At 40.3% G+C, this 10,000-nt stretch overlaps 1 protein-coding gene across 1 annotated transcript in view; it reads left to right on the plus strand.

Moving 5' to 3' along the window:
- LOC122815715 (differentially expressed in FDCP 6 homolog) overlaps positions 1-10,000 on the plus strand; it is a 762,040-nt gene that overhangs the window by 315,260 nt on the left and 436,780 nt on the right. Inside the window, exon 3 of the mRNA XM_044088463.1 lies at positions 3,824-4,006. Within this exon, the coding sequence (XP_043944398.1) occupies positions 3,824-4,006 (183 nt within the window). The remainder of the gene's footprint in view (positions 1-3,823; positions 4,007-10,000) is intronic.

Consider the following 10,000-nt stretch of genomic DNA (forward strand, 5'->3'; position numbering starts at 1 on the left):
AACCAATGAACTAGCAATATACATTCAAACTGAACAAAAGAACACTTGTAAAACTGAATATATGCAAAGTAATCAGTTAAAGCATCTCAGAGCACATTTTATGTTTATATTTTTATTTAAACCAGGGGAGGCATCAGAGTTTAACAGTAGCTGCCACAAGTTCCCTTAATTCCAAGTAGGTATCAGTATTACCAAAGAAAACATCAACCTGTTCCAACACCAAAAACTGAAACTTAACAAAATTAGCACGTCATACTATGTTTAGCAATAGCATTATTCATGTTCCTAGACCTAATAACCCCCAAATGCTCTTTAATTCTTTTCTGACAGTCTTCTAGAGATTTTTCATACATAAAAGCTGCTGCATGAAGAACCAGTACCAGCATATACAACAGAAGATGAGTAACAAGTAAACTGTCTAGAAAAAGTGACAGTATAGTTGCAGTGTGGGAACTTATAAACAGAGCATAAATAGATCTAGGGGACCGCAACACATTTATGACAACAGAACATTCCTGTAGGTGTAGAATCATAGTTAGTTCATAGGTTCATAGGTTCATAGGTTCATACTAGGCTATCTGCCCTAGGGCATTTATAAGCCTAATCAGAGTGTGTTTGGCTTTCGCCACCCATTTTAAATTAATTTTGCTATGCCTTTTTTCGAGGTTAGTATACTGTGCCTCTGTCTAACAGTGACACAGAAGTGATACCTGGGGTAAACCGATGATCTCCCATCCGCTCATCAAGATTCCTCTTGAAGAGAGTTAATGAGGGACTCTGCCTAACCTGGACTGGGATTTTATTCCAGAGTGAAGGGAGCCTCTGGGTTATGAATCTGTCCCTCCAGCATGTCCTATTTATTTCAGTGCTGAGGTTCAAGTCTCTTGAGCGTGTAGCTTGATGGGATTTGGATTTTCTGAGGTGCAGCATGTCCATTAATTCCGGGTTGGACATGGCTTTATATGTCAGGCACAGATCGCCTCTGAGCAGGCAGTATGCCACTGAGTAGAGCTGGAGTTTCTTTAACCGGGCAGCATATGGCATCTGTTTGAGCCTCGATCCTCTTGGTGAGGTACTTTTGGGGTCTTTCCAGTTGCTGCAGGTGTCTGGTAAGGTACATCCCAAAAGGGGCATTGTACTCAATTATGGGCCTGATGAGGGATGAGTAAGAGGCACAATGACCTCCCCTGATCTAGATGTGAATCCCTTCTGATTAGGTAGTGGCTATATAAAATGTCTTTTCTAACTACTTTGGCCACGTGGTTGTCAAATGAGATTGTTATCAACTTGGGTCCCCAGGTCCCTAATTACTTCTTCCGTACTTAATGGATTACCACCTATGTAGTAATTTGTGGGCATTTTGTTTTTGCCAAAGGGGATGACTATACACTTTTTGGCATTTAGCTTGAGGCCATGGCTCTGGCACTAGTTGTCTGTTTCTACGAGGCCCTTTTGGAGGATGCTTGTGTCGGCTGGAGATTCGATTATGGCACCCAGTTTGCAGTCATCTGCGAACTTGGTCAGACACAGTCCTTCCATGTTTGCCTGTACCTCCTAGAAATATATACCGAACAAGAGAGGTCCCAGAACTGAGTCTTGTGGGATGCCACTTGTAACTGGTTTGGAGTCTGACATGGCTCCAGCAATTCTAACCATGTGGGTTCTGTCTTTGAGCCAGTTTGCAACCCATCTAGTGACATAGGGGTTTATATTTAAGCTGGTGAGCTTATCTATAATGCCCGAGTGGGGTATTGTATTGAAGTATTTTTACGCGAGGTCCAGGTAGGCTGTGTGGACCACCTTTCCCTCGGCCAATGGCCTTGGAGACTGTTTCCAAAGAAATCAACCAGGTTTAAGAGGCAGGATCTGCCCTTAACAAAGCCAAACTGGGTAGGATCCAGTGTCTGTAGGTCCCCAATATCTTTATTTATGTGGTCCATGATGATCCTTTCCATAGCTTTGCAGACCAAGCTAGTCAGGCTTATGGGGCAATACTTTCCAGGATCCGTTGAGGCACCACCTTTGTGGAGAGGGACCACTGTTGCTGTACGCCACTCTTTGGGTACATATCCTGTATTAATGCTGAGATTGAACATTAGTTTTATGTTTGGGTTTAGCTCTTCTTGGAGTTTATGTAGGATCTATCTCGACATCGCCTGGTCCCATTGATGCTGTGTTTTTGCTTTGGAGAGGCTGCTCTTACCTGAGCATCTGAGATGTCAGGGGCAGCACTCTGCTGGGATAGATATCCGCCCTTTGGTGAAGGATTGCACTGAACCTGTCAGCTAGGATGTTGGCAATGTCTGTGGGTTCAGTGTATTTTGTCATTTTGGACTAATTCTGAGCATATCTGGGAATTCCACCCAGGTTCCTAACATAACTAAAGAAAGCCTTGTGATTATCCTTAGTGTCCTGTGCAATTTTCTCTCAAAGCTGGCCTTAGACGATTTTATGAGTGCCCGTAGTTTTTTTGCTAATACTGATCAGAGATGCCTTCCCTTTTGGGATTTTGCTCTATCATGTAGTAGCTTCCTCTTCTATTGTATAGTTTGTTTATGGCTGGGCTCCACCAGACAGGACATCTGCCTTTGGAGGATTGGGTCTTGGTTTTATTTGGGATTGCATGATCCATGCATTCCTGAAGGTGTTCATGAATGCTTTTATAAAGGATTCCTCTGTGGTCTGGGCCGTATTTTCCAGAGGCCCGGGCTTTGAAGATTCCACCTCAGTTTTGAGGAGTGTGAAATTTGTTTTAGAGAAGTTTTTCACTGTGGTTTTCTGGGCAGGGGGTGGGTCGGATGTGAATATCCAGTGAGATTAGCTTATGGTCTGATCTTACCAGTGAGGGATACACTTCTGGTCTGGAGCATAGAGTCCCCATGTTGATGATGATCAGGTCCAGTATGTTTTCCCCTCTTTTGGGAGTGGTAACAAGTTGTTCCATAGCATTTGAGTTTATAAATTCTAGGAACCTTTGGGCTAGGGTGTTGGAGCTAGAGTAATGCTCCCAGTCTGTTTGGGTAGTTGAAGTCACCCAATATAATGGTGTTTGGAGAGACCTTCATATTTTCCAGTGTTCTCAGGAAGGCCGAGTGGGGTTCTTGGGTTTGGGAGGGTGGTCTGTAGCAGGCTATAAACTCAAAGGCAGTTTTACCCACTATTAGTTGCACATGGATAGTCTCTGATGCTTCGTGCTGTGCCACCAACCTGGAGGTGTGGGTATCTTTGAGGAATATTGATACTCCCTCTCCTTTTGTGGTTCGGTCCACATTTTGGGGCCGAAAAGCATGGTATGAGGTATAACCTGGTAGTGCTGGGGTGCTCTCAGGAGCCTTGAACCAGGTTTCTGTTACTGCACAGATATCGATGTTCTCCATGCTAAGGAGAGTTTTGAGTGCGTGCATCTTGAGGTTTAGACTTCTGGCGTTGAGTAGCATTACTCTTAGTTTCATATCCCTTGTGATACCTATGGAGATTGGTATTGTAAAGGATATTAGCCTAGTAATCTCCTATGAATCTGTATAGATATAAATGTAAATATAAATATATACTGTGGTCACATGAGTGTGCTTACCTGTGCATGTTATTTAAGTATGTATATATAACATATTGACGTGCTTGTATGTATAGGCTGGCATATGCACATTATAGTCAACATTTTATGACCTTTATAGTTTCATCCCATATTTATCACTCAGTTTCTTCCTCAGCAGTCTTACTTTAATAAAACATTTTTCGATAGTAGGTCTTGTTTCCCTGGTAACTTTAGAGATTAAAGTAAATAAATGTGTGACATCAGTATGTTATGTTTTTTCTTCTTTAGGTGAAAGAGGGTTCATTTCAGAAGGAACAATTTGATGAACTTTGCTGGATGCTGTCTGCCAAGAAGAACTACAGGCCAGAAGGGATTACAGGTCTAGTGTCGAGGAGACAAGCTTTTCAGATCTGGTGTCTATTCATTCTGCTCTCTGAGGACAAGTACCCCCTTGTCATGGTACCAGAAGAGGTGAGTAATTGCAGGACAGAAGTATCACTAGCATAAAACTTCAACAAACTGATGATATTAGTCTGAGAAGTAGTAAGGAAATTGTTTCTGTAAAGACCAAACAATGGAGATGTAGCTATAAATACCAATAATAACAGAGATTTTCCTGTACTGTTTAAATTTCTCAGTTTGTGTTTCTTAATGATGTACTGCTAGATTGATTTTGCATACAGTATCTCTGCTGGTCAGGTTTCTGTTTCTGTTTTGGCAGTGATTTAAGGGTTTGGGTCAGTGGCGGCTGGTGACTTCAAATCACAGGGGGGCTGCAGGAGACGCTGAATGGCGGGCAGGGGTCAAGAGGGTGTGGTCGACCAGAAAGGGGAGGAGCTATGCACAAACCACAAAAAACTAACTTTAATTAAATACGCTGCCCTGGGTGGCAAACCATCATTATGAAAGTCCAATCAAGACAAAAAATAAGTGTAGAAGAATAAAAATATTTCAATGCATTGGCTGCATGACAGCTTACTTAATATCTAGATGGAAACAAAAGGTTGTGAGGCATGAAAAAATAAATTACTTTTTAAATACATTACTGGAATGCCAGTCAAAATCAAGTATAAGAAAAACCAGAAGCACTCCAACTCAAACTACTTCTCCTTGCACTGCAGTTCTAATTATAATATATTCAGCTTTATTAAAGTACCAAGCAACATGCTGAAAGTAGAAATCTATGTGATGCCCCCACTTGTAAAATGTTTCTTATCCAAAAGACCTGCTGCCTGACAACGTTTCATGGGGAAAACATGATAAAAGTAAAAAATGAAAAGGAAACAAGAAACAAGCTCAAGATACATTGCTTAAAGGATTACTGTACAGGTTATGGACCACACATGATTGGCATTCTGTTTAGTTTACGGGTAAAGCCTGTAGAGATGACTGGAAGTCTCCAACAAGTGTAATGAGCTTTTTAAAATAATGGAATCCTGTCCTTTAATACCCAAGGCTTATACATTATCTAGTCAAGTATTCTCTGCATGGCAACAACAGAAAGGCTTTCAATGTTGGCAATTCTTTAACAGTATACTTATTAAAGCTTACTTGCATCTTACGATGTCAGACAAGCTTACCTTTATGGTCATTAAAGCATTGCTACTTAAACACAGAGCAACAGGCACTTTGAGTAATAAGCATAAATCAACAGTACAAAATATGACACAGAAACCAGACCATTCTGCAAAATCAAGGACAGATGAAAAGCCACTGTAGTATTTATGCAGTGTGTCCTCCCATCCAAGGTAGATACAACTACTCTTGCCTTTGGACACACATCCAGAGTCACTACATGGGGAGTGGGTGCAACAAGCATGTCACAATTTGAAATCTCTGGCTGACTGTGATGGCCCCTGACACATTTGTCATACCTCCTCAACTTCAAGAGCAAGAAATCTGGACAAAGCCATACACAGAAGTGGGACAAAGGCACAACAAGAAGGACAATTTTTAAATATTGCTCTAATAAACTTAGAAAGATAATAGAATAGGTCTTGCATTAGTATGAATTTTCTGAAGGGTATAAAATCTGAAAACTCAAATGTCTGTCATTTTCTAACTTCAGTCTTTAGTGATTTGTCACTAATTTGCCAAAACACAATTTTATGAAAAATGGACCAAAAATGTGATGCAAAAATATAAAATAGACACAATACAGCTTCTACCTGTCAAAGAAGGGACACTTTAATATTAGTACTGCTACCTTGAGCAGCTGACAAAATAAAAGAATCTACATGCATTTCAAGTAATCTATAACTTTGATTATTACAGTTATTTCTTAATTGTAAACCCTCCATGTTTTCTTCCAAAATTGCTATTTTGCGGAGGAATTATTAGGGGGAAGAGCAACATTTTGAGCCAAAAAATTGGGGACAGTTGAGAGGTTGGCTATGCCTAATTCTATAAAGCAATTTATTTGCATGTACCTCTCAACCTGTTAATGCAGTAAATCTGAACAAGGCCAAATATATTGGGGCACATATAAACAGTACTAAAATTGCTCTTGTATAAATTGAGACAGTTGATAGAACGGCTCTTACTTTAACATGCATTTTTATGAAGGTTATGAAGTCTGAAACTTATTATTTAGTGACTTCTGGCAAATCATTTAGGAATTAAAACTACAAATTTTATGAACAACAAACCAAAAATAAGAAGCAAAAATCTATTCATTCTTTGAAAATCTGGACAGTTGGGAGGTATAGTTCAGCTGGGCCTGTCTGAGTTTGCTGCCCTTCCCCCCCCTGACAAAATAATGGTTGAACTGGAGCCTCTGCAGCCATTCCAATTAACCATTACTTGGCTATTTCACTCCATTTACCATAAACACTAATGTGCATACTGCTTTACTTCAATGATTGGACTTCATTTGAAAGTTTTATTTTGTATTTTACAGCACAAACATTAAGTAATCTGTTAAACAAAGCAATGCAGTCTCACAATGAAAACTTAGCATTAAAACTTCTCTGCCCTTGAAACTCACATTCATTGAAACCCACATTCAAAGAAAATACATTTTGCCAGTGGCAGATAAAGATTAATTTTGGGCTGTTTTCAATCATAGGCCCTGCATATGAAACATACATGTGCTCTTTGATACACCTTCCTCATTGTACTAAAATTATATTCCTTGTACAATACAGTACACTTGTTAGAGGGTGTTTTAAATTTGTTTTGAACATTTTTCCAGTAAGCAATGAAACAAAACATATGCACCATAATGGCAAAACTGCCCAGTTGAGAACATTTATCATAAAAAGTCTACTCAGACTTCCACAGTCCACCATTATTAGTAAATATACACAATTCTACAGTCCACCATTATTAGTAAATATGCACAATTCCACAGTCCACCATTATTAGTAAATATGCACAATTCTACAGTCCACCATTATCAGTAAATATGCACAATTCTACAGTGCACCTTTATCAGTAAATATGCACAATTCTACAGTCCATATTCAGTGAATTCAGTTCTTGCCATAGCTGTCAACCTTAGCACAAAAACCTGACGAAGCCAATAATGGGGAATACAGTCCCAAAAATAGGGACAAATTTAAAATATTCATCTTATAAACTTAGAAAATTGCTAGAAAAAAAGGTTGTGCTACTATGTATTCTGAAGAACATGAAGTTTGAAATTCAAATGCCGGGCAATTCTACTCATGGACAGAACAAAACAATTTTCAGCAGAGACGCAGGATTAATACTGCAGACACGCCTTTGTAAAATGGCAGGGCATCAGAGCAAATCCACACAAACACAGGCAGGAGATGCAGACTCAAACAGAAGCCACTCCCAACCAAGAATCAAACCAGAAAACCTATAGCTGTGAGGCAACAATACTACCACCGCACCATCAATTATGCAAGGAATTAAACATTCAGAAACCTGAAGTCTGAAATTCAAATGCCTGTCAATTTTACTGCGGACAGAACAAAACCAATTTTCAGCAGGGATTAAACTGCAGACACGTCTTTGTAAAATGGCAGGGCACCAGAGCAAATCCACACAAACACATGGAGGAGATGCAGACTCCACACAGAAGCCACCCCAACCAAGAATCAAACCAGAAAACCTATAGCTGTGAGGCAACAATACTACCACTGCACCATCAAATCTGCAAGGAATCAAACATTCAGAAACCTGAAGTCTGAAATTCAAATGCCTGTCAATTTTACTCATGGACAGAACAAAAACAATTTTCAGCAGAGATGCAGGGATTAATACTGCAGACATCGCCTTTGCAAAATGGCAGGGCACCAGAGCAAATCCACACAAATACAGGGAGGAGATGCAGACAGAAGCCACCCCAACCAAGAATCAAACCAGAAAACCTATAGTTGTGTGAGGTAACAATACTATCACTGCACCATCAATTTACAATTAAACATTCAGAAACCTGAAGTCTGAAATTCAAATGCCTGTCAATTTTATCGCGGACAGAACAAAAACAATTTTCAGCAGAGACGAGGGATTAAAACTGCAGACACATCTTTGTAAAATGGCAGGGCACCAGAGCAAATCCACACAAACACAGGCAGGAGATGCAGACTCCAAACAGAAGCCACCCAACCAAGAATCAAACCAGAAACCTATAGCTGGAGGCAACAATACTACCACCGCACCATCAATTATGCAAGGAATTAAACATTCAGAAACCTGAAGTCTGAAATTCAAATGCCTGTCAATTTTATCATGGACAGAACAAACCAATTTCAGCAGTAGGATTAAAACTGCAGACACATCTTGTAAAATGGCAGGGCACCAGAGCAAATCCACAACAAACACATGGAGGAGATGCAGACTCACACAGAAGCCACCCCAACCAAGAATCAAACCAGAAAACCTATAGCTGTGAGGCAACAATACTACCACTGCACCATCAAAAGGAATTAAACATTCGAAACCTGAAGTCTGAAAATTCAAATGCCTGTCAAATTTACTGAACAAAACAATTTTCAGCAGAGACGCAGGGATTAAAACTACAGACACATCTTTGTAAAATGGCAGGGCACCAGAGCAAATCCACACAAACACAGGCAGGAGATGCAGACTCCACACAGAAGCCCCCAACCAAGAATCAAACCAGAAAACCTATAGCTGTGAGGCAACAATACTACCACTGCACCATCAAATCTGCAAGGAATTAAACATTCAGAAACCAAGTCTGAAATTCAAATGCCTGTCAAATTTATCATGACAGAACAAAACAATTTTCAGCAGAGACGAGGGATTAAAACTGCAGACACATCTTGTAAAATGGCAGGGCACCAGAGCAAATCCACACAAACACAGGCAGGAGATGCAGACTCCACACAGAAGCCACCCCAACCAAGAATCAAACCAGAAAACCTATAGCTGTGAGGCAACAATACTACCACTGCACCATCAAATCTGCAAGGAATTAAACATTCAGAAACCTGAAGTCTGAAATTCAAATGCCTGTCAGATTTACTACGGACAGGACAGAAACAATTTTCAGCAGAGACGGATTAAAACTGCAGACACATTTTGTAAAATGGCAGGCACCAGAGCAAATACACCCAAACACAGGCAGGAGATGCAGACCACACACAGAAGCCACCCCAACCAAGAATCAAACCAGAAAACCTATAGCTGTGAGGCAACAATACTACCACTGCACCATCAAATCTGCAAGGAATTAAACATTCAGAAACCTGAAGTCTGAAATTCAAATGCTGTCAAATTTACTGGACAGAACAAAAAGCAATTTTCAGCAGAGACGCAGGGATTAAAACTGCAGACACATCTTTGTAAAATGGCAGGGCACCAGAGCAAATCCACACAAACACAGGCAGGAGATGCAGACTCCACACAGAAGCCACCCCAACCAAGAATCAAACCAGAAAACCTATAGCTGTGAGGCAACAATACTACCACTGCACCATCAAATACCCAGGGAATTAAACATTCAGAAACCCTTAAGTCTGAAATTCAAATGCCTATCAATTTTATTTAACATTTTTTAATCAGGACAGTCTGACTTGGAACAAATAAACAAATTTTCAGCGGAGGCCCAGGAAGAAATAATGCAGACATGTCTTTGTAACATGGGAGGGCACAAAGCAAACCCACACAAACACAGGGAGAAGATACAGACCCCACAAAGAAGGAACCCCAGCCAAGAATCAAACCCAAGAACCTGCAGCTGTGAGGCAACAATGCTACTACTACACCATCAAATATCAAGCATTACAACATTTACAAACCACAGATATTATGAGGAACAGATCAGATCAAATATGAGGTAAAATCTGAAATTTTACAAATGGTGGTGGTAGAACTCAAGTCTTTAACACCTGCATACAGGGTACAGGGTTCAAGCCTGAGGCATTCCCTACCATAAGCACCTGGGGCATTTACACACACACACACACACACACACACCAGTAAAGCACAAACACCATACACAAACTCCAGTAAAGCACAAGCACCATA

This window comes from Protopterus annectens, chromosome 11.part0 (genome assembly GCF_019279795.1).
Source record: "Protopterus annectens isolate FY-2018-M chromosome 11.part0, PAN1.0, whole genome shotgun sequence".
NCBI classification, from domain to species: domain Eukaryota; kingdom Metazoa; phylum Chordata; order Ceratodontiformes; family Protopteridae; genus Protopterus; species Protopterus annectens.